At 46.3% G+C, this 25,302-nt stretch overlaps 1 protein-coding gene across 3 annotated transcripts in view; it reads right to left on the bottom strand.

Annotated features, from left to right (window-relative positions):
- PPP1R12C (protein phosphatase 1 regulatory subunit 12C) overlaps nt 1-25,302 on the bottom strand; it is a 1,231,266-nt gene that overhangs the window by 501,876 nt on the left and 704,088 nt on the right. For all 3 annotated transcript variants that reach the window (XM_085616407.1, XM_085616408.1, XM_085616409.1), the window contains one exon: nt 17,916-18,050. In XM_085616407.1, the coding sequence (XP_085472533.1) occupies nt 17,916-18,050 (135 nt within the window). The remainder of the gene's footprint in view (nt 1-17,915; nt 18,051-25,302) is intronic.

Below are 25,302 nucleotides of genomic sequence, written 5' to 3'. Positions count from 1 at the left end.
TTCACTTGGCAGGTAAGTGGGGTTATGGTTACTTTTTCTAGGTCAGTGTTGGCTCCTAGATCCAGCACTAGTGTACCACCTGTAAGCAGTCGAGTAACTATCGTTTAAGTTACACAGGCGATTTTTAAGGAATATTTATAAGTTTGCAAAATCAACACGGAAGAAATTTCATAGAAAAACAGTCAATGGTTTCCTATGGGAGAAAATTCAAGTCACGGGTAAAGTATGTTCTCCTTTCTTTTGTAATCCAGTGGTGGGCTCCTAGGCTCAGTACTGGGACATCTATCTAAAACAGGTAAGTAATTGCGTTTTCACAGTTGGTACGATTTCTAAAGAATATTTGTAGTTTGCAAAAATCGACAGAAGAAATTTCACAGAAAAACAGTCAATGGTTTCCCATGGGAGAAAATTGAGTTAGTGATAACTACGGTTGTAAGTACTTTTCAGGGTCAGTGCTGGGCACCAAGATCCAGCACTGGGATCTCTCCTAATAGCAGGTGAGTATTTCCGTTTGTTATTTGGTTGATTTTAGGTGAATATTTTAAAGTTTAGAAACTCCACAATTGGAAGAAATTTCCAAAGAAGCCAGTTACCCTATGGAAGAAAAGTGAGTTATCGGCTTTTGGGTAAGTACTCGACTCCCAGGGTCAGGTAAGTACAGTTGTTACACCCTCCGCGGCACAGGGGCAGCCGGGTGCACAGTGAGTTAGGCCCAATATTATCCTATGGGAGGCAGGGGGTGTGTGTGTGTGTGTGGGGTGTGTGGGGGGTGTGTGTGGTGTGTGTGTGGTGTGGTGTGTGTGTGGTGTGTGTGTGTGTGTGTCCTCCAAGGGTGGCACAAATAGTGCTGCAGCCCTTAGAAGCCTTTCCTGGTCACAAGGCCCTGGGTACCTATGGTACCATTTAGCAGGGGCTGACATGTGGCCAGGGTTTGCCAATTTGGGTTTTAGGGAAGGAACATAGGCCCTGGGCTCCTGATTGGCAGGAGCCAAGGGCACACTTAGTCAAAGTACATTCAGTAATTCAGCAAAAGTGGGGGCATACCATGCAAGAAAGATGGCGCTTTCTCACAAAGACGCAATCGATATCTTCCAGGAGTGCGTTACGGAGGAAAGCAAAAAATTACATCAAGTCAAACATAAAAAAGCTCAAGAAATCACCAAGGAACACGATATGCCAGGCCTGATGAACAAACTGAGTGCTAATCATGAGATAGTTGTTACAAAATAAGACAAGGGTGGCAATATAGTGATTTGGCCACAAACAGAATACTTAATGGAAGCCCATAGACATTTGGACGATCTGGCTTGCTATGAGAAAACAAATTACCAGCAATACAACTTAATTAAGGAAGCCTTGAGAAAGCATCTGTTACAAAGGAAAAGAGATGGGGTGATATCTATGGAAGAATATCAATTCTTAAATGTAGAACATCCAGTGATGCCCAGATTATATTTCATCCCCAAAGTCCACAAGAATATCACACCGATACCTGGAAGACCGATTATTTCAGCCATGGGCAGTGTGGGGGGGGGGGGGGGGAACATGCTACGGAATATGTGGACTTTTTTCTTCATGGTTTTGTGAAAAGACTTCCGACCTATGTGAAGGACATAGGAGGCTTTTTGAATAAAGTGTAGGACATCCAGTGGGCAGATGACTATGTTTATCACACTGGACATTGAATCGCTTTATACAAGTATCGAACATACTAGTGTTCTAAATGCAGTCAAATACTTTTTAGATACCAGGTCGTTGGACTGTTATAACCACAACAAGATGCTGCTAAGTTTAATCTCATGGTGTTTGCACAGCAATTTCTTCATTTTTGGCAATGATGTGTACATACAAAAGAGGGGTGTGGCAATGGGGGCCTGCTTCTCTCCCAGCTATGCATGTTTACATGTAGGCGGATGGGAGGAGCAGGTCTTAAGAGCGCGCACTCTGCAGAGTTTGCTAACCATGTACAGCACTAGTTAAGATAGATTGATAATGTTTTTATTGTCTGGAAAGGGGATGAAATGAATATGCTACTTACCAGTATGCATCTGTTCTTGGCATGTAGGGCTGCTGACATTCATATCTGTGCATAGATAGCCGCCTAGTGTTGGGTCCGGATGTTTGCACGTTGTTGTCCTGGAAGAGTCTTCGAAGTATCCTGAGATAGGCGACTCCTCCCCTGGACCACAGTGCGCATGGGCATCCTCTCCATCCTCAGATTGTTTTTCGCCATTGTGGCAGTGATGGAGTAGATACAGAAAGTGATGACCATGCTTACAGTAATTCTGAGAGCTGCAGCTGCTACAGGCGCCGGGGAGGAGGGAGGGCGATATGAATGTCAGCAGCCCTACATGCCAAGAACAGATGCATACTGGTAAGTAGCATATTCAGTTCGAGGCATGTGGGCTGCTGAATTCATATCTGTGCATAGAATATATAGCAGTACCCTCTATTAGCGGCGGCTACCAGTGCCAGCTGCAGCAGTCTGAAAAAGAGTTTTGAGAACAGCCTGTCCTACAGCTGCCTGCTGTTTTGATTGCACATCTACACAATAGTGTTTGGTAAATGTATGTGTAGTGCACCAGGTGGCTGCTCTACATATATCATGCAAAGGAATGTTTCCCAGGAAAGCCATGGAGGCCCCTAACTTACGTGTTGAATGGGCTCGTGGGGGAATCGTTAATGTGCGTTTAGCCTTTTGATAGCAAATTTGAATACATTTAACGATCCATCTGCCTATACCTGCTTTGGAGATGGCGTTACCTTTGTGGTGTGGGGCAAAGGCAACGAAAAGTTGTTTTGTTTTCCTAAAGACTTTCGTCCTGTCGATATAGTACATGAGGGCTCTCTTTACATCCAGTGTATGGAGTGCTCTTTCTGCGACAGTTTGTGGGTTTTGAAAGAAAACAGGCAGTTCAATAGTTTGATTTATGTGGAACTGCGATATTACCTTGGGCATGAATTTGGGATTGGTACGTAGTACGACCCTGTTGGCGTGAACCTGTATGAATGGCTCTTGAACGGTTAGTGCCTGGAGTTCACTAACTCTCCTTAAAGAAGTGATTGCTACTAGGAAAGCTACTTTCCAGGTGAGGAATTGAATCTCGCATGAGTGTAGAGGTTCGAAGGGTGGACCCATCAGGCGTGTGAGGACCAAGTTGAGGTTCCACATTGGAGCTGGTGGGTGGCTTGGAGGAATTACTCGTTTGAGTCCTTCCAAGAATGCTTTGATGGCCGGCACTCTGAATAAAGAGAGGTGCTGCCTGTTCTGGAGGTAGGCTGATATTGCGGTCAAATGGACACGTATTGAGGTGTATGCCAGCTGGCATCGGTATAGGTGTAAGAGGTAACAAATTATGTTTTGGATGGATGCGTCTAGCGGGTTAATGTCATTATTATTGCAATAAATGACGAATCTTTTCCATTTGGCTGCATAGCAAGCTCTGGTAGTGGGTCTCCTGGCCTCCTTAATGATGTCCATACAGTCAGGTGGCAGGTTTAGGTAGCCAAACTCTAGGACTTCAGGAGCCAGATTGCCAGGTTCAGCTGTTGCGGATCTGGGTGCTGAATCTCTCCATGGTTCTGCGTCAAATGCGCGGGTTTGATCCGCAGCCTTTGATGCGGCACCACGGAAAGTTCGAGAAAGGTGGTGTACTATGGCTGGCGTGCCCACGTTGGAGCAACCAGGACGAGTGTCAGTGAGTGTTGTCTGAGTTTGCGTGCCACCAGCGGTATCAATGGTGCTGCGGGAAAAGCGTACGCAAATCTGCCGGACCAGTTCATCCATATCGCATTGCCCTGCGGCTGCGGATGTGGGAACCTGGCGGCAAAGCTTTGGCATTTTGCGTTTTCGCTTGTGGCGAATAGGTCCATCTGTGGATGACCCCACTGCTGGAAGTACGGTTGGAGTACTGATGGGTGTAACTCCCACTCGTGCATCTGGTGGCTGTGTCTGCTGAGCAGATCCGCCATCTGGTTGTCCTTGCCGGGGAGGTGTTCCGCCATGAGGAATATGTTCCTCTGAATGGCCCACTTCCACATGCTCTGAGCCAGATGAGACAACTGTGGAGAGTGTGTTCCTCCCTGCTTCTGTATGTAGTACATGGCGGTCATGTTGTCCGTCCGGATCAACACGACTTTGTTGCACAAGTGTACTTTGAATGCTTTCATAGCCAGGAAGATTGCCATCAGTTCTAGAAGGTTGATGTGCATCTTCTTTTGTTGTATTGTCCATAGTCCCTGCACTGTGTAATTGAGTACATGAGCTCCCCATCCCTGGAGAGACGCGTCCGCTGTCAGTATTATTTGTGGAACAGGCTCTTGGAACGGTCGGCCCTTGCAAAGGTTTTGTGGATTCCACCAATGCAGAGAGTTGTATGCCCGACCGCTCACCAACACTAGGTCTTTTAGTTGCCCTTGAGCCTGATTCCATTGACGTGCTAAGCACTCCTGAAGCGGGCGCATATGTAGTCTCGTGTGTGGGACTATGAAAATGCAGGAGGCCATCATGCCTATCAGCTGCATGAACACTCGCGCAGGAAGGGAGTGTTGGGGTTTGAACTTGGAAATTAGCATTTGCATGCTGTTGATCCTCACTAAATTTGGCTGAGCTGTGGCTGCCAGAGTGTCTATGGTCGCACCTAGGTACTGTTGTACGTGTGCGGGTTGGAGATGTGATTTTGGGTAATTTAGTGAGAACCCCAGACTGTGAAGAAGGTGAATGGTGCGGGACATGTGGCTGGCACATTGCTGGGCTGACTTTGCCTGAACAAGCCAGTCGTCCAGGTAAGGGTAGACATGAATGTGTTGCCTCCGTAAATGTGCAGCCACAGTAGCTAGGCACTTTGTGAAAACTCTGGGCGCCGTTGTCACGCCGAAGGGAAGAACCTTGAATTGGTAGTGTTGCCCTTGAATAGTGAACCTGAGATATTTTCTGTGTGATGGGTGAATGGGTATATGGAAATACGCATCTTTGAGGTCTAGCGTGGCTAGGAAGTCTCCCTGTTTGAGCAGTGGGAGGACTTGTTGTAGGGTGAGCATGTGGAAATGCTCCGAGAGAATGTAGCGGTTGAGGGGTCTCAGGTCTAGTATAGGTCTGAGTGACCCGTCCTTTTTTGGTATTAAAAAGTACAGGGAGTACACCCCCGTACCTTGCCCATGGACAGGTACGACCTCTATTGCGCCTTTTTGCAGCATACTTAGCACTTCCTGCTGTAATAGCGCTAAGTGCTCTGAGGACATAGGACAGTGTTTTGGCAGTATGGTGGGTGGAGTTGAGGTTAATTCTAGGCAGTAACCGTGTTTGATAATATCTTTGACCCACCTGTCCGTGGTGATGGTGTTCCACGTGGACAGGAACCTTTGTAGCCTTCCCCCGACAGGTGTTATGTGGCCGGGAGGAAGGGAGAGGGCGTCACTGTTTGTTCTTGGGGGAGGACCTGGTATTGCCGTATCCGCGTCCTCTGCCCTTTGTGCTTGAGCCACGATATCCACCCCGGGTGTTTTTATCGTAGGTACTTTGTGTGTTGCCCTTGTTGTAGGTTTGCTGTGACCCCTGTCCTCTACCTGCTCCCCTATTTCCCGGGCGACGAAAGGAGCCACTCCGAAAGGTCTGCGTTTGGAGAGCCCCCATGGACTTTGCAGTGTCTGTCCTTTTTTATTTTCTCTAGGGTGGTGTCAACCTCTGGTCCGAATAAGTAGTCGGGGTTGACCGGCTGATTGAGGATGTTATTTTGAACCTCTGGTTTGAATCCAGAGATTCGCAACCAGGCGTGTTGGCGTAACATGACGCTAGTGTTTATTGCTCTGGCAGCTGTATCTGCGGCATCCAGTGCACACTTAATGGATGCGTTCGTGAGGAGTTGTCCCTCCCTGATGGGGATCTCTGCTCCCTCTTTGTATTGGTGAGGGAGATGTTGGAGTAAGGTTTCTAATGTGTCATAGTGTGCGCGATCGTAGCGAGCTAGGAGCGCCTGAGTATTGGCAATACGCCATATGTTAGCTGCCTGGGCTGCAACCCGTTTGCCGGAGGTCTCTAGCACCTTGGACTCTTTGTCCGGGGGAGGAGCATCCCCAGTTGTCTGCGAGTGCGCTCGTTTGCGAGCATTCGCGACTACTATGGAATCCAGAGGCAACTGGCCTCTAATGTAGGTAGGGTCCCCAGGCGCCGACCTATATTTCTTGTCGATCCTGGGGTTTATTACTCTTGCCCTGGTGGGTTCTTTGAAAATGTCCTTTGCTGGTTTGAGGACACCTTTCAACATGGGTAGAGTTTTGATATTCCTTTCTGAGGATGCGAAAGTATCCATTAGAAAATCGTCCTCGATTGTGTCAGAGTGGAGTTGCACACCATGATTGGCCGCAGCACGTTCAATGAGGGCGTTGAATGCGGCAGTGTCCTCTGTGGGAGACGTTTTCGCGCCATATAGCTGCGTGTCCTGTGTATCCATAGGTGCACCCGGGTCTACAGGGTCATCCCAGGCCTGGTCAGGGTCCTGTTGGCCTTCAGGGTCCATCTCTCCGGGGTAGGGGACGTGGTCACCCATGTAGTCCTCCAAAACATCGGTTTCGGAGTGTGTCGGAGAGAAGGACTGTGGATCTGGGTAAGAGGTATGGAGAGGTTCGTAAAGAACTGGTTCCGAATCCGCTGGCAGCTTTTTCTTTAGCGGGATCCGGTAGGAGTCCAAAGCCGGCTCGGAAGATATTCTCCGCTTGTGGAGCATAATTCTGCCGGTGTCGGCATCGATGATGTGGGATGGCGATGTCTCCGTAGGAGAGCGTTCGGCAGGCGTGATCCTAGTGTGGGTGACACGTGTTCTGATTTCGAACAGTTTGGGCGCCGTGGATGGCGGCAGGCCAAAAGTGATGTTGGCTGGTGCCGGAGAAGCTTTTTGAGCCTTTTTCGGCTCGGAGCCCGACGTGTCCTGGAGGGCTGCCTGTTTGATGCGTTGCAAGGACGCTGCAACTTGCCGTGCCTGGAACGCCGACGGTTCTATGGCGCCGACCGGTTCTGTAGAGGCAGGCGTGGACTTCTTTGGCGCCACGGGGTCATCGAGTCGAGGAGAGGTAGTAGCTGTCGACGGTGTCGATGATTGGGCCTTTGGTGCTGCTTTCGAGGTGGTGTGAGACGCAGCGGCCATTTTGACCTTTGCGGCCGGAGCCGATAGCTTCGGTGCCGGGAGCCGAGGCGGTTTGGCGGTACCGATGGTCTTTTTCCGTGTGTCGGCGCCGACGTCGGCTGCTGCGAGCTCGGCGCCGAAGTCCCGTTTGGTGCGGTCGGTGCCGACGGGTTTGGCTGGCGTCAAAGGTGTAGTGGGCTTCGATCCGACCAGTGTCACTTTCAGTTTCGGTTTCTGTGGAACCGATAAGACTTTCGGTTTCGATGAAGGGAAACCAGTCGTTTTGGGTAGTAATGGCTGTCGCTGAATGTCCGAGGCCGGGCCAGAGGGCGGGGCCGAAGAACTGCGGGATAGGTCTTGGGTAAGGCCCGAAGGCGATCCTTCGACCGGAGCCATAGACTGACGCACTGGGATATCCTCCGTCTGTACGGGTAGGCCGTGCTCGTCACCGGAGCTACTCTCTTCGGCCCCTAAGGCCTCATCGTAGTCTCCTACCTCGGTGTCGGCTTCTTCTCTGTGAAAGAGTTGTTCTTCGATGTCTTCCGATCCGGATTCGTGTTCGGAAACGGGGCTGGAGGGTAGGTTCTCCACGTCTTCCACATCTTCGTCCTCGGCGCTGAAGATGTTGGTCGGGGCCGGTGCGCTTAAAGTCTCGCTGCTCGTCGATTCCAGAGAGTCTTTTTGGATCGGAATCGGGCACAGGCCATACATGTGGATTCGTCGTGATCCGGTGAAAGGCATTTGTTGCACACCGGGTGGACGTCGACATGGGGATATTTCGCATTGCAAACAGGACACCGCTTGAATGGTGTCCTCGATTCCATCGTCGATGTGTTGGGTCGATGGTCGGATATAATGCGAAAAAGTTGTTCTTGAAGTTAGTAAACTAACAAATAACTATCGATACCGATCGGGAACAGTACCGACGCGAACTAAAGGCCTTTTGGCCTGAAAAAAGTTTTTCCTAACTTGAGTCAAGATAAGCACATCCGAACCCAATGGCGGAAAAAAACAATCTGAGGATGGAGAGGATGCCCATGCGCACTGTGGTCCAGGGGAGGAGTCACCTATCTCAGGATACTTCGAAGACTCTTCCAGGACAACAACGTGCAAACATCCGGACCCAACACTAGGCGGCGATCTATGCACAGATATGAATTCAGCAGCCCACATGCTTCGAACAGAGTGCTACTGATTTTACTCAAAAGATTAATCTGAATACGGCTAATCTTAAATTTACTTCCCAGATTAGCAAAGACAGCATTGAGTTCCTAGATGTTAAAGTGTATATTAAGGAAGGCAAAATAGCCACTACACTACATAGGAAAGTCACTACTGGCAACTCCACCCTTCATGCCAGCAGTGCTCACCCTGAACATTTAATTAACATTCCATTCGGGGAACTCCTATGACTCAAAATAATCCACAGCACTCAGGGGGACTTAGACCACTGCACCCAAGAGACCCTCAGGAGATTTAGAAAGAGGATACAGTGAAAAGTGCTTGCAAAATGGAGTGAATAAGGTTAAAGATAGACCTAGAGATTCCCTCCTACACAAAGAGGAAGTGGACAAAGTGTCTACACCAGTGGAGGATGCCCCCAGACTTATTACCACGTACAATAAACAGTAAAGAAAAATGAGGTCAATTATTATACGTAATTGGCCTATTGTGCTGACGGATGGAGTTCTAGCACCGAGACTCCCCGTACAACCTACCATCACAAACAGGAAAGGTCCCTCTATGCAAACACAAATTGTCAAAAATAGCCCAGAACTATTGACTACTAGAATATGGTTATCACCGAGACAAGGATTTTTTAGATGCACGTCCTGCAGATCAAGCAGGTTTGGGGTCAATACCACGCAATACTCCACTCCATTCAGCCCCAATAAGGTTACCATCAAGGGCAGTTCAACTGCAGAACTGAGTTTGCGGTGTGTGTCCTAACATGCACCTGTGGCTTGAGATATGTAGGGAGCACCAAGCAACAGGTGCATGTCAGAATACTGCAACACTTGCGTGCTATTGTAAATAATGATCCAAAATATCCTGTTGTACGACATTTTTGATGTGAGCACAACAATGATCTTAAATGTTTGAATTACTTTGTTGTGGCTGCTATTCCTAAGCTCCGGAGAGGCGGAGACAAAGAGAGACTGTTGCGACAATTGGAGTCCAAAATGATCCTGGAGTTAGATAGCAAGTCTCCCAGTGGGCTGAACAACACAGAGGACCTCCATTACTTCCTGTGAAGATGCATAATTTCGGTAGGTGACAATGATGTTATGAATATGACCCCTTATTTTAGATGTGAGGATCCTCCACTAGAATTGTTTAGGCAGCACATAGTATTTTATTATTGATTTTGTTTGCCACGCCACTATTCCATCATGGCTTGCACTATGACTTTTTATTCATACCACGTGTGTAGTTTTTGTATGTGTTTTATTGTTAGCACTTGCACTTTATTATGTCAGGACGACCTATGGTAGCACTTTTCTAGGCACATAGCACTTTGACTAGTCTGCTGTTTTTGCATATGCTCTTGGGCCTGCGCAGTTGGATTTCCCTCCTTGATTCGATTAGTGACAATTTGAATGCAAGCCACAGGGGTACATTTGCAACTGCATTCATGCAGATATATTACCAACTGATGTTCCTCTCTTTTAGCAAGTATTTGCACTTTCTATTTGATTACATGGTTTACTGCGATTTTGCATACTTTCCTCTTATGAATTGATCAAGAAGCGGACAGGTATGATCTTATTTATGTGACTCCAGTGCTTTAGTATTTTAAAGGTGTTATACTTTTACTATGATTTAAAAAAAAAATATTTCATTGTTTTACACTTTTTTTTAGTGTATATATATTGAGGTATCTTATTTTACCAATGAATTCCATGTTCACTGTTAATTGAAGTTTTAATGCCTTTTAAAGTATTTATCGCAACATGTATAGCTCAGTATTACCATGAATATATTTAATGTTTGTGCTAACATTTGCTAGAATGAGAGAGATGGGCCATCTAGCAAGAAACCAACTAAATAACTTGAAAACAGACTTTTCAGAAAATGCAGATATGTGCGAGTAGTATTTTTTTCTATGTCTACACGTCACGTGGTTGTAAATCTAAGCATATTTAAAAACATGACGAACTGTGTTTCCCTGTATGTGATCAAGGACAAGTGGTGTCCGAAACGCGTTATTTCTGTAGAATAATATATTCTGGGTGAATGCATCTGTTTGTGGCATGTAGTGCTGTAGATTCACATGCTCAGCATAATTCCACCATCTATCTATTCCGATACAGGAAGAATACTCAAGACTTCTTTGAAGTGAAAACAACTTGCCCACTTCCGAGCCCAACACTAAATGACATACTTATGCTAAGCATGTGTATATACAATCACACGTGCCACCAAACATTTATTGTATTGTAATTGCATATATATGGCGCTTACTATAGCTGTCGAGGCATAGAATCGCTTTTTTGGCCAGTAGCATGCTACTCCAGAACCCATAAAGGACAAACAAATACTCATATTCTCTGGGATCCTCTGGAAGAGGAGCATATGTTACGTACCTCTTGGTGGCTCGGCCAAGCATATTTGGGATGGCATTGAGGGAAATATTGGAAAATTGTGTGTTCCCTCACCAGTGTCGCATTCTCGGGCAGGGGTGAGACAACAATGTTGGGCCCCAAAGGGGACTAGGCCTGGAGGACTTCAGAGACAATAGCACTCCTCGGAGCATCAGTTTATAGGGCATTAAAAAAGAAATGGTTACCAAACTAAAATGAGCCGGACGCAATAGGTAGAGGTAGACATCAACAGGACCTGATGAACACGTGGCAAACTGAAGCCTTTTCGGTGGATGTCCGAATCAGATTTTGGGGGGAAAAAATCCAAGATGAAGTCCATACCCATGTGCAATGCACACAGAGAGGAACCACAGCACATCCTGTGAATATAAACATGCTACAAACAAAAAAGGGAAGAAACAAATTAAAAGCAATTCATTGAGTGGCGGAAGAAACTAGAAACTACCCCCACATTAATCCTAACCATCCCACGGTGACGAGCTGTCAAAAGGCTTCTATAGTTATATATATTGATGTAAAACGACGCTCATTTACATAGAGAATCCCACTACACTGACATACACAGGTCAAACTAAATGGTACGATATTAACAAGTCCAAGTACCTTCTAGTTGCCAGGTTGAGAGATGCCCTAGTGGAAACGTCTACCTTTTCCTCACCCAAATGAATCTTCCCATGCCAGATTGGATCCTAAGAAATTTACATAGCCCTCCAGCAACTGTAGGTGGTGCCACAACTTCACCTCGACTCAAGTACCAGCACTGATGTCTAGTTGTAGAGCCATATATTGTGCCACCCCAGCGCTCACATCAGTCCCTTTTTCCACCTTTGCATCCTGTGAGGCAGATCCGGAATTGCTCTTCGGTCAAAATTGTTTACAAAAATCTAGTTTTAGTGATTTCGGACAATGACCCCAATTAAGAGGTCAAGTGTACATAGATGTCGATCATGTCACTCGAAGTTCCTACACAAGCTCTCCGATATCGCTAGACCTACTTCTGGTTAGGGTTTCTCATTGATGACTGCAGTGGAGCAGAAGAGATTTTTTTTCATGTCTGGGGCTGCAAGAAGGAACCTCATCAGATCATGCTCATTTTCTTATGTTAACTGAGGAAAGTGCAGTTTTGGGGGGCAGTGAAAAGCACAGAAAAAAACAATTTTCTTTTGTGCAGCCTGTGATTGTTCCCATCTTTAGGTGAACAGGCTTTCTTGACCCAGTATGAAACTGCACAGAGCCACGCCACGGTCAGCCTGTGGGTTTTAATTTTCGGCCCATGAGAGGCTCAGGGGCTTCATGGGGCTGCGGCCCTTAAAGGCATCACAAGCATACCAGACCTGGTTGTCAGCTGTGTATAGTTTCTCTTTGGCTGAAAGAGATGGTGCTTCCATGACCAAAAAAAGCAGCCGTTCACTTAAACATCCAGCTTCCCCAGTTCGTTCATTTAAATTCTTCTTAATGAAGGGAATGGTATGTGTCTGATGAGAGGGAGGTTCCTTTCTCTAAGGCAGTGTCTATACAGTATGCTGGAGCCTTTGGCCTGCACATGGTGATTCATCACCGTTTTAGAAAGTTCAGTGCCTATCTGCATTTTTCCCTTTTAGTCTCTCTGCTGGCACTTCAAAGCTGCCAGACGGGAGCTGTAACTACAAGTAGTTACATTTGACTGGTGCTTTACTCTCAGGGAAGGTTTCACAGCTCCTGCTACAGGTTCCACCGCTAATGTCTCAGATTAACCTCTTATTTTAATCCTTTTATTATTGGTAAGGCTGTATCTTCCATTCATATGGTAATACCCAGCTGTCTTGTGACTGGGATGGGGTGAAACGATGTGGGTAGCCAAAATGCTTAAAGTGCCAAATCGGGTCAACCGTAAGTGGTAGATTGGGACCGTGGTTCTAATTGAGACTGACTGCAAAGGAGTGCGGGTCGGATACAGTAACCAGGTTCGAGGCTTTACCTGGGGACCGAGCCTCAAAAGTGAAACGGAAGTCAGAAATGCTCAGCGGGTCAAGGAGGTAGCCGAGGAGGGCTCCACTAGGTCAAATAGCCGTTGGACACGGTCCCGGGTAAAGCTGTTAGTTTTTGTCATAAGGGCTCCAAGCAGAACACATTAAAAATGAGCCCAGGACAGGTCCCTTGCCAGCCAGATACTTTTGGCACCTTTTCCCAGTCAAGATATCCATGTTTGTACTTAGTCCATTTTTCAGAATTCGGAATCCTTTAGTAGGACAAGGCTGCACACTGTAACAGAAGAGGGTTCCTCAAGGTTTCTGCTAGGTCCCACTGCAGAGCATTTACCTTCACTGTGAGAAAGTGCCATTTTTCTTGCACGGTATGCCCCCACTTTTTGCTGAATTGCTGATGTACTTTGAGTGTGCCCTGGGCTCCTGCCAATCAGGTGCCAAGGCCTGTGTTCCTTCCCTAAAACTGCATTACAGCCTAAACTCAATTGGCATCTCTGGCCACATGTCAGCCCCTGGTAAATGGTACCCTAGGTACCCAGGGCACTGTGACCAGAGAAGGCCCCTAAGGGCTGCATCACTTATTGTGCCACCCTTAGAGGCCCTATACCCTGACACACACACACTGTTTGTGTGCCATGCCCACAAACACTGCCCTGGCATACCTCAGTCACCCCTCTATCTGGGTGCAATATGCCAGTGGGGTGGGTACAGGTGCATGAGCCCTGTACCCCTACAGTACCCAGGTCCATTCCTGGGCACTGTAAGTGCAGTGCTGCCATTAACAGTATATGGTGCTGGGAGGTCGTCATCACGAACTCCACAGCACCATGATAGCTACACTGAAGACTGAGAAGTTTGGTATCAAACTTCTCAGCACATTAAACCCACACTGATGCCAGTGTGGGATTTAATGTAAAATGCACGACAGAGGGCATCTTAGAGATGCCCCATGAAACTAACTAACAACCAGCGTCCTGACTGAGAGGCTGCCACCCAGCAGATATGTTGCTGGACCCCTGGGTAGAGAGCCATCTGCTCTCGTGGGCCTGCAACAATGCACATTATGGGCGAGGTGCTAGGTCTCCTCCCCCAGGATGGGCAGGGGAGACTTCAAAGGCATGCCGCCTTTGTGAGCTTCTCCAGGCCACTTGCTGTACTCAGCAACTGGCCCCCACCGGTTCTGACCCCCACTCTGGCGGGAAGATCGGCGGGAAAACCTTAGTGAGGAAAGGGTGTTGCCAGCCTCTGCCAACCCCACCCCTCAGGTGGGGGAGGCGAGGTGAAGCACAACTCCTGGCTCTCGCCATCTTGAGGATGGGGAGCCCTACCCAATCAGGACTAACCTCCTGCCCCCTCCCACTGGAGTGGCAGGCTAGTGGGTGCACCCACCCCAGGGAAGGGACCCATTGGTCCCTGACCTCTACCTACCTGTAACACCCCTAAATGTAGTATTTAGAGGCACCCTGAACCTACCTTCCTCAGATCCCTATTTTGAAACAAGAAGAACAAGAAGAAAGAAGACCTGCCATGCAGCTGCTAACAAGAGGACGACACCAACGTACTTGGCCCCAGCCCTATCGACCCTCAAACTTGCTCCTGCTAAACCCCAGCCTCTCCAGTGGTCAGCAACCTCGAAAACCCCGGAGGACCTGACTGCCTTGCTCATCTAAAGACTGGGACTCCGACGAGCAGTGGTTCTGCTCAAACAAGCAACACCCCCTGGTGCCAGCCAGGAACCGCGAATCCAGCACACTCTGCACCCGCCGAGCCCGGCCTGTGCCTGAGTGAACAAAGACCACGAGGACGTCCCCCCGGCGACTGTGACCCAGAATCCAGCACCCCAGGACCCTCCTCGACGCTCCTGACGCCTGCAGCCTCACAACCAGGGACCCCTCCAACCGCGACCAGCAGAGGGTAACATTTCCCAACGCCAAAAGGCACCCCTGCACCCGGCGGCCCTCTGTGCCCAACTCCTGGGTGCCTACCTAACCTACAGCTTCCCAACTTACCTCTCGAAGTGGTGGTCACACCTGAAGAATCTCCGTCCCCGAGCTTGCAGCCTTTGTTAGTTTTGCAGCTTCTCCATTGAAATACATTGAGCGCCCGACGACTCAAAAGCACCCTGCACCCAGCCGCCCGAGTGCCCCTGGGAGTGCAACATCTACCCTATCTTACTGCCCCACTTGCCCTGTGTAAGTGACCAGGAGCCCAGCTCCCACAGCCGTGTGGCCTGCCTGCTAGCAGCCACCAACCAAAGGCCGCCTACCCGCCATAGGCTAACATTGGGCCTAACTCTTTGCACCCGTCTGCCCCTGTGCCACTGAGGGTGTAACAACTGTACCTACCTGACCCTGGGAGACCCCCGAGTCTATGCCCAGTACTCTGCCAGTCGAGTACTTACCTGAAAGCCGATAACCTACATTTTCTCCATAGGGTAACATTGCATGGTTTCACTTGGAAATTCTTCTAAGTGTCGAGTTTTGAAACTTCAAAATATTCACTAAAAATCAGCCGATCAACGAAAACGAAATTACTCACCTGTTATCAGGAGAGATCCCAGTGCTGGATCTTGGTGCCCAGCACTGACCCTGAAAAGTAATTACAACTGTAACTTACCGATAACTTGTTTTTTCTCCATAGGATAACATTGCCTGTTTTTTGCCAGAAATTCTTCTGTCAATTTTTGAAACACAAATATTCCTTAAAAATCGCCTGTGTAACAAAAACGATTTCTTTCAACTGTTTACAGGAAATGCACCAGGGCTGAATCCAAGATCCATCCCTGAGTAAGGAAATCATATGCAAAGCAACTAATATTGCATTTACTTAAAAATTCCCATTGAGCTCAAGGTTATAATTGTGTTTGAATTGTGTTGCCTATTAAAACAACTGTAGCTATTGCATTTAAAAGTCTATTGAAAGTATATAACTAGAGTATCTAATTCTGAAAAAAGTATATTTTGATACCTACTTGTGGTTCTAAAATAAAACAATTATATATTTTAATATACAAACTATTGGCCTGGAGTTCAGTTCTTGAGTGTGTGAGACCATTTTCTGACTGAGTATGTACAACAAATGCTTTACACTGTCCTCTGATAATGCCTTACTGCTCGACCAAGTTACCACTTTAGAGAGTAAGGCTATATCTAACTTTAACCTCTGCCAAACCTCTGGGGACTGTGAACTCTGTACACCCTGTACCTTCCTTGGGTACAGTATATACAGAGCCACTTTCTTACATTCACAGAAACGCTCAGAGCAGGAGAAACCTTAATCTTTAGCTCAGTAGCAATGCACCCGGGTCTGATCTGTTTGGCAGGTGAGTCATCGGTCCTGAGGAGGTCTTTGCCGCCAGAAAGCTTTTGAGTCCTAGGTTTTCAGAGTTGGCAGGAAAAGCCCAGCCAGAAACAGCCAGGGATTCCAGAATCTCAGGAACAGTACTTGGAGGATGGTCGGGAATCACCCCAGCAGGGACCACCAGGAGGATTGCAGACAGTTGGAACTGGTTAGCTGGGCAGCTACAGGAAAAGCCTACTGAAGGTTGTTGTGTCCCTGTAGCTTGAATATGAGGTCGGCCTCGTGGCCCCTGAAGTCCACTCCTTTGTCTAGGGTACAAGAGGAAGACGGTCCAGGTCTTCAGGACTCCTCTCAGAGCTGAGACAGCAGATTTAGTCCTCTTCTAATCTTCCTCATGTCCAGTAGTTTTCTGAGGTGGGTACTGGGGATGCCAAATGTATGCCTCGCCCCGCTTGTGGGTGACTCGTTAGCCATCCCTTTTAATGGGGTGAAAGTTCTCAGGGGTTACCCTACCCACTTTTGCATCATTTCCTGTCTGTCCTACTGCAACAATCCCAGAGTGTATCCCTCTGCCTATATCCAACCCCTTATCTTGTGCAGAGCACCTATGTGCCCACACCAGTGATGTGGCCACAGAAATGAGCAGTCCCTCTTCTGTGGTCACTCTAAACCAGTTCTGGGGCTGTTCCTCTCTCCTGGGATTGGTGAATGTCTAACTGGGAGAGCAAAAGAAGGGGCCTGCCAAAATGTCATCGGACATCCATTTGTTACATGGGAGTCCCCTTTGACGTAATTGAAGATCCCGGGCACATCCCAAATGGCCATACTGCCAGAGAAACAAAATGTCCCAAACCCATGCCTTTGTCTCTGCTCTGGTAGCAGTTCACATACCTCAATCAAGGCACAAGCACTCAGAGGGTTGCAACTGGAGACTAAAGCAAATTACCGACAAGAGGCTTTAGGCAAGGAAAAGCTAGATTTCTAGAACTTAACCTTTCCTAAATATTTATCAAAAATACGCCACCATTAAATAATGCTTTAGATAAATACTAGAAAGTGTTGCATATTCATATTTCTAGCTGGTCCCCACCATGAAATAGCAAAATATTATGCAATATTGCTTTTCAATAATGATCTAAATGTCAGCCAGCCTTTTTTAAAGTGAAAATAGCTTTTAGGTGCAAATCACAGCAAGGACATGTTAACATTACATTTCTACATGTCCTACTTTTAAATACCATGCACCCACCTTATGGGCATTAGCACATACAAAGGGGTGGCTTATTAATATTTAAAATAATGGTTTTGACCTGCCAAATAGGGTTTGACAGGTCAAACTGCAGTTTTACACTGTCACGGTCAGACTGCAATGGCAGGCCTGAAGCAGTGTTTAAACTGCCACTGTAGAGGAGGGCATAATAGGTGCTGCAGTCCACTACAGACATTCAATTTACAGGTCCTTGGTACACCTAGAACTGTATACTGGAGACTTGTAGGTAAGTTAAATGTGTCAATTCGGTACATACTGATTCAACCATGTTAAAAGGCGGAGCACAGGCACTTTACTACTGGTTAGCAGGGGTAAAGTGCAGACAGTTCTGCAGCCAGCAAAACATTGAATTTGGAAAAAGGTGAAATATCCATGGTGATCACACAGAAAAGGCAGATTTCCCACAATGCATAACTGGAAAAAAGTATGGATTTTTTTTTAAATGTTATGGTAAAGTATGGGCGAATCCCTAGATTAAGCACCACGTCAGAATAAGATTTACCTTTAACATTGGACATTCAGTCTGTGGAAGTATTATCCGAGATTACACACATTTCATCTGGAACACATATGCAAAATACCAAGATGACGAGCCACAGCTCAAGAAAATAATAAAATGCACGGTTACATGGCCAAGTTGAAGAAAAGAGTGACCCACCATGCATTCCAAAAGCTGGTCACCGTCTACTTGATCACTCTGGCCGTCATCCTTCTTCATTTCAGAGGCCCTGGAGGTTTCCACAGATCGGCCTACAGTTTTCTCAGCCTCTTTCAAGTCAGTAAGCGTTACACCCTGCAAAGAGATAAAAAGAAGAGAACCATAAGTTTACAGACCTGAAAAAGGACAATTTGGCATTTATCTGGGGGCAAATTGTAAAGCACTGGATTTAGAACACTTAAATGTCTGTGGATTAAATTCTCTCCATATGGAAAAGGCATCAAAACAACCATTGAATAGACCATCTCAACATTACAGCTACCAATCATAAAGGCTGTGTATAATGGATTAGTTATAAATTGTATTAAACTAAAACCGCCTGACAATCAGAAATCTCAGATTATAAATAAACTGATTAACAATTTAAAGCCCGAATAAAAAATGCTATCAGAGCGGGCATGTGGGAATATAACTCCTAATTGAAAGGATTGACTCTAAATGTGGTTTCTTTTTTAACATTTCAACAGCATCCTAAGTACTCACTGGAGGCAAAAGTATTATTTACACCCTTTAGAAGATAATGTCTACTGCTAGGAGAATTGTTTTTGACATAAAGAAAACAATTGACTCAATTATCAAAAACAAGTTTACGCATGGTCTTGGCATTGACACCACTTACTTTTGATCCCATACGTACCATAATGCTCTCTACAATAATACTTAAGCTTTCCTTTCGTGACTCAATTATTCTCTCCAGAATGAACATTTCATGGAATGCCGCCTCTGACCCCATAAAATATTTTCTGCATGTCTTGACACTAGAGGAAGTAGTTTCTATTTCTGTATGCTTCCAGTCACCATAACACCCAACGCTTAAGTGGGTTAGTAGCAGACAAAATAAGCCTCCCCTGCACATTCCAGTACAATCTGAAAAACTGCATTTTTGAGAATGGTTATAACATAACATTTCCCAGCCATTTAAAAGAATCTAAATGAGGTCCAAAAAATATACACGTGAGCCATTATACCTACAATGGTTCTCCATCAGGAATATCTTTATTACATTTAATAAAACTACATATTACCCTCCACGTCTGGCATCCAAGAACAGAGTAAAAATATTTCCAAATAAATTGAAGGAATAAAAGATGTGCATGTCAAAACAACTTTTAGGTAACTTTTTTTAATCTACCAATAAAAGTATGTAAAATATAGGTTTGAACAATATTGCAATGCTAAAACTGTTAAAACCACACAGTTTCCAGGAGTAGTTTTGCTCCCTGAAGAATTTCCTGGATTCACATGCTGCGCATCTATTCTGCCATCTAGTGGTTGAGTCCGGAAACTGATTTGTCATTTTTTTTGTTAATGTGGGCATCAACCACCACCATTTGTTGGCAAGTCAATCCTTAATGTTATGTCAGATGGCGCCCGGGAAGATCCAGCACGTAGTCGCCATCTTACGATTTTTTTCTTTTCTTTCCCCCTTATATTTTTACTTGTCTTTAATATTTTCTCTCTTAAATGTTGTTCTCCTTGGCTGTTTGCTTCTTCCCCCATTTCTGGGGAGATGGGGGTCGAATATGAATCCAGAAAATTCTTCAGCCTGCAAAACTACTATTGGTAAGTAACCATTTCGTTTTGCTGCATCGAAACTTTTCTGGATCAAAATGCTGTGCATCTAATTACATAGTAGTATTTCGTTCTTTGGGGAGGCTGGGCTGAAATGAGGGTGTGTTGGCAAACACGTGTTGTAGTACTCTGTGCACTCTGTGCTTTGTTCATTTGGATGTCCACACAGCAGTGTTTTGTGAAGGAGTGTGGGGATGACCAAGTCACGGCCATGCACATGCCATAAACGGGTACATGTGCTAGGGTTGCGCCCTTATTTCTGTTTCAGTGCGCTTTAGGGTGAAGGGGTAAATTTCTTCCAGCCCTAGTCTAGCAGGATTGTATAGTCTCCACTATCCATCGAGCGACTGTTCCCTAGGTCCCAGATCATCCCTTGCTTGCCCTGGTGAAGGAGACGAAAATTTGTTTCCCCTCCTGAAATGTCTGTCGCCTGAAGGTAGTACATTAGTGCCCTTCGCATATCTAATGTGTGAAGCGCGTTCTTTGCTTCTACTTTTGTTCCTGAAAAAGGCCAGTAGTTGCATGCTTTAGCTCATGTTGATTTGAGATACCACCTTTGGTAGGAACTATGGATTCATTCATAGGACAACCTTGTCATTGTTAACCTTGGCATTGTTGGAGAGGTAAGCTTGGGCGAGATCCAATTCATCTCTTGGCTTCGCCGATCCTAGACTATATCAGGCTGTTGGAGAGTGCTGTGTCAAATATGTACCCAATAATAATTGACAATCTATATTCATGTGATACCTGCTTCGAGGCTAAATCCTATTGGCAGGAGTGATTAGGAGTGGAATACTCTGAGGGTGACTGTAAGGAAATCTTTTAGTATGATTGCTTGCTCAGAGAAACTTGTCTAAAGTTCGCTTATTTCAAAATCCTACAAAATTGGTCTCCTTTCAAACTGTATAGAGTTTGTCTAGTTCCCACTGCTGTATGCTGCCGGTGTTCGAACGTTGGATGTGATTTGTATCACATACTTTAGTCATGCCCTGTTTTAGATACATATTGGAAACACTACGCTCAACTTTATTCATTCGATTTGGGGAGTCATACAAAATGGCCCTGTTACATGACTGTCGCTTTGGATAGTATGAGATCCCATTGGCATAGATGTATGTCAACGGCCCTTATGGAGGCTGTGATCTGCATACCGCGGCACTGGCATACACCACAGGTGCCCACGTATCAAGAGTAGCTAGCTGACCTTTATAGGTTGGCTATGCATGAACGCTAAAATTACAAAGTTCAAGATAACATTCAGGTCCTTGGTTAGATTTGGAGTCCTTTTTTGAGATTGTCAACTTTGACTGTCTACCTCTGCAAGGGACACATCCCCCCCCCCCCGTTCAAATGGGGTCGTATTTGGAAGGCTTCCATTTGGGATTAGAGTCTTGGACTGTAGGAAGCTGGCTCTTTTATCAGTATACCAAACAGAGGTATAGTGTAGCAAATGTCCAGGTATTCCCTTACTAGTGGACAGTGGCTTGCTTACTCTAGCAATCCCAAGGACTTCTTTTAGGGCGTAGAGTGGTCAAGCAGCCTTAGGCTTACCAGAGAGGAGTGTTAGACAGCTGCAAAAAACAAAGTCCACAAATGACCCACACCAATTTAGAAAAAGAAAATGCTACTTCCCAGTATGCATCTGTTCTTGGCATGTACAGCTGCAAAGACTCACACTTTGTGCATAGATCGCCATCTGGTGTTGGGCTCGGATGCTTGCACCTTGTTGTCTTGAAAGAAGTCTATTGTAGTCACGAGATAGGTGACTCCTCTCTTGGACGATAGTGCGCATGGGCATCAACTCCATCCTCAGATTTTTTTTCGCCATGATGGGAAAGGATGGAGTTTGTAATAAACAGAAAAGATGTCCATGTGAATTTATCTAAGTAAGAGAACACTGGAACAAATACAGGTTCCGGGGAGGTGGGTGGGTGTGTGAATCTCTGCAGCTCTACATGCCAAGAACAGATGCATACTGGTAAGGAGCATTTTCCGTTCAAGGCATATGAGCTGCAGAATTTTCACTCTGTGCATAGACTGTACAGCAGTGTCTCCCCTAGCGGTGGTCGCCTGTATCGGTCACAGTAGTTTGAAAAAGTGTTAAGAACAGCCTGGCCTACAGAAGTTTGTTGCTTCGCTTGCACATCTACACAATAGTGTTTGGTGAAGGTGTGTGTAGTAGCCCATGTTACTGCCTTACAAATGTCTTCTAGAGGAATGTTCCCTAAGAATGCCATGGAAGCCCCTAGTTTGCGAGTTGAATGCGCCCTAGGGGGAATTGTTAATGTATGTTTTGCTTTTTGGTAGCATATTTGAATGCATTGGCCTATCCACCTTGCAATTCCAGCTATGGAGATGGGGTTGCCCTTATGAGGTGGAGAGAAAGCTACAAACAGTTGTCTTACCCACTTGTCTGTAGTTTTGGAATTCCAGACAGGTAGGAACTGTGAGAGTCTCCCTCCGACCGGAGTGGAATGGTCTGGAGGGAAGTCACTGTTAATTACTGGGAGAGGCCCAAGTGTTGTTACCTCGGCCTCTACCTTTGTTATTTCCCATGTACCCACCTCTAAAATATCACTTGATGGGGGATGTTTGTATGGGGTTTTTATAGAAAGAAGCAGTGTCTGTACTGATGTTTTTGGATGCTCCTCTATAAAAGGAGCGAGGAAAGGAGCCTTGTGTAATGGAGACTGTAATGCTCCCATGGATTTAGCAGTCTCCGTGTCCTTTTTCATTCTTTCGAAAGCTGTATCCACAGCTGGGCCAAAAAGTTGTTTGTGATTGAATGGTTGATAGAGGATAGTAGTCTGTACTTCTTGTTTGAATCCAGAAATGTGCAGCCAGGCATGTCTTCTTAGTAACACACTAGTGTTGATGGATTTAGATGCGGTGTCTGCTGCATCGAAGGGCACACTTAATTGATGCATTTGTTTTTAACTAGCCCTCTTGAATCAAATCATTAGCTGGCAGCTGGCTTGTAGGGTAGTTAATATTATCAATGCTAATCGAACAAGTTACTTACCTTCGGTAACGATGTATGGATTAGTTACTTACCTGTAATCCTAGTTCTCTTCCAGGGGTATCCTCATCAAAGTCATAAGCATTAGAATATTTCCGCCCAATGCGCGGGACCCCGGAAACACTATATTATATGTGATATATATATATACACACACACACACACACACACACACACACACACACACACATACATAAGCAATTGCAGCCTAATAAACACCAGAGCTGAATCATGCTGTAAGGAATTTCAACTATATATGAAAAACATGCATTAGAAACAGGAGAAACAACAATAAAAATTGTTTAGAAACTGTTTTAATGCTCAGCGAACAGTAGAAATTCTCATAAACCACTGAAAGCATAGGAAGCTCCCAGGCTGCATTGCAAATACCCAGTCTAACAAGACTGAAAAGCTGCATAGCAATAAACTGACACCGTGCCTTTAAGGCACACCTGACCCCCCAGCTTCCCATCATGCCTCAGGGGTGACAGTTAGGTCAGTTGTTCTTTGCGGAGACTGAAAAAGCCATGGTACAAAGAGTTAACAATATCTTCAAAATATAACTATCCTTTGCCCGGGGAGGCGGGAGGGTTGCTTATGACTTTGATGAGGATACCCCTGGAAGAAAACTAGGATTACAGGTAAGTAACTAATCCTTCTCTTCCAGGGGATCCTCATCAATCATCATAAGCATTAGAATAGAATAGCGAGCCTTACCTCATCTCCCTGCGGGCAAAGGAGAACACAGAAATGTGATATGTAAGCTTAAAAAACCAAGCTCGGATAGAGCAATAACTATCCAAACAGATTCCTCAAGGAGGCTTGGCCTACTTGAGCATCAGCCCTGGAATCAGATTCTAGGCAGTAGTGCCTCGTAAAGGTATGAACCGATTTCCAGGTTGCAGCCTTGCAGATCTCGGACATGGGGACGTCATGTAAGAAAGCAACTGTGGCCGCTTTCCCCCTAGTGGAATGCGCCTTAGGAGGTAACGGTAAGGGCCTTTTCGCCAGCTGGTAAGCTAAGGTAATGCAGGATACAATCCATCTGGAAATGAATCTCTTAGCGGCTGGGAAGCCTGTTCTCATGGCGCCATAATTGACAAATAACTGATCTGTATTCCTTATGCCCTTGGTACTTTCTAAGTAGAACTTAAGCACCCTCTTGAGGTCTAACGAGTGAAGCGACCGCTCGGCCGGGGTCGCTGGATTTGGGAAAAAAGATGGAAGGCAAATGAACTGATTGATATGAAAATCAGACACCACCTTAGGGAGAAAAGATGGATGCGCCCTTAAAACTACTCTGTTATGGTGAAAAACAGTGTAAGGCTCATTGCTACACAGCGCCTGGATCTCGCTAACCCTGCACGCTGATGTAATGGCTACGAGAAAAGCGGCCTTCCAAAACAAATGCTGCACGGAAGCTCTGTGGATTGGCTCAAAAGGTGGGCCCATCAATTTAGATAACACCAGGTTCAACTCTCACGGAGGAAAAGGGTTTCGAACAGAGGGGTACACTTTTTTCAACCCCTGTAAGAAGTCCTTGACCACCTGCATTTGGAAAAAGGAGGGCTGACTAAGAGACTTCCTGTACGCCGTAATGGCAGATAAATGCACCCTGATAGAAGCATACTTTAAACCTGATCTTGCTAAGTAGAGAAGGTAAGGGAGAATTACATCCTCCTGCCCCTTTGTAGGATCAAGGTGACGTTCTCTACACCAAAGAAAAAACCTCTTCCACTTAAACGCATAGGACGCTCTTGTGGAGGGTCTTTTCGCTGCTTTCAAAATATGCATACAATCAGGAGGCAGATTCAAATGTCCGTATTGCAGGACCTCAGGAGCCATGCTGTCAAGTTCAGCGAGGGAAGGTTGGGATGAAGAATCCTCCCGCCCATCTTGGTCAGCAGGTCCGGCCTGCAAGGTAGTCTCCTGTGTGGTAGTACCGACAGATGAAGACGGCCCGGTCTGGAGCTAGCAGAATCATCGTCATGCTGGATCGGAGTAGCTTGGACACCACCTTCGGGATCAGGGGCAGAGGAGGAAAGGCGTAGGCAAATGTCCCTGACCAGTCCATCAAAAGCGCATTCCCCTTGTCCCTGGACGGTGGAATCTGGACGCGAAGGCGTGGCATTTTGTGTTTTCGTCGTCTGCGAATAGATCTATTTCCGGACGACCCCAACGATGGAAAAGGTCCGCCACCACCTTGTCGTGTAGCACCCAGTCTGGCTGAACTTCGAAGTGCCTGCTGAGTGCGTCTGCCTTGACATTTAGCTCTCCTGGAAGGTGTACTGCCACCACCGAGAGGTTCCGGGCGAGAAGCCAGTGTCAGATCGCCTGTGACTCCAGGGAAAGAGGACGCGACCGAGTTCCACCCGGTTTGTTTAGGTAGAACATTGTCGCCGTGTTGTAGGTCTGGAACAGGAACAGGACGGAATCGGACTCGATTGCCGGTAGGAAAGCTTTCAGAGCAAGGTGGACTGCTCGTAGCTCCAGAATATTGATGTGGTAGGTCTGTTCCTTCGCCGACCACCGCCCTTGTATCTGAAGGCACCCCATGTGTGCCCCCCAGCCTTGCAGAGACGCATCTGTCACCATCGATTGCACTGGAAGTGGCTGGTGAAAAGGGACTCCCACCATCAGATTCCGCTGTTGAGTCCACCATGTGAGGGAGGATCTCGCCGCCTGGGAGAGACATATCTGATCTTCCCAGCGACCTGTTGACTGATCCCACTGGTC

The sequence above is a fragment of the Triturus cristatus genome, chromosome 7 (assembly GCF_964204655.1).
Source record: "Triturus cristatus chromosome 7, aTriCri1.1, whole genome shotgun sequence".
Taxonomy (NCBI): domain Eukaryota; kingdom Metazoa; phylum Chordata; class Amphibia; order Caudata; family Salamandridae; genus Triturus; species Triturus cristatus.
The sequence above is the reverse complement of the archived record's forward strand: the minus strand, read 5'-3'. Positions and strand labels throughout refer to the sequence as shown.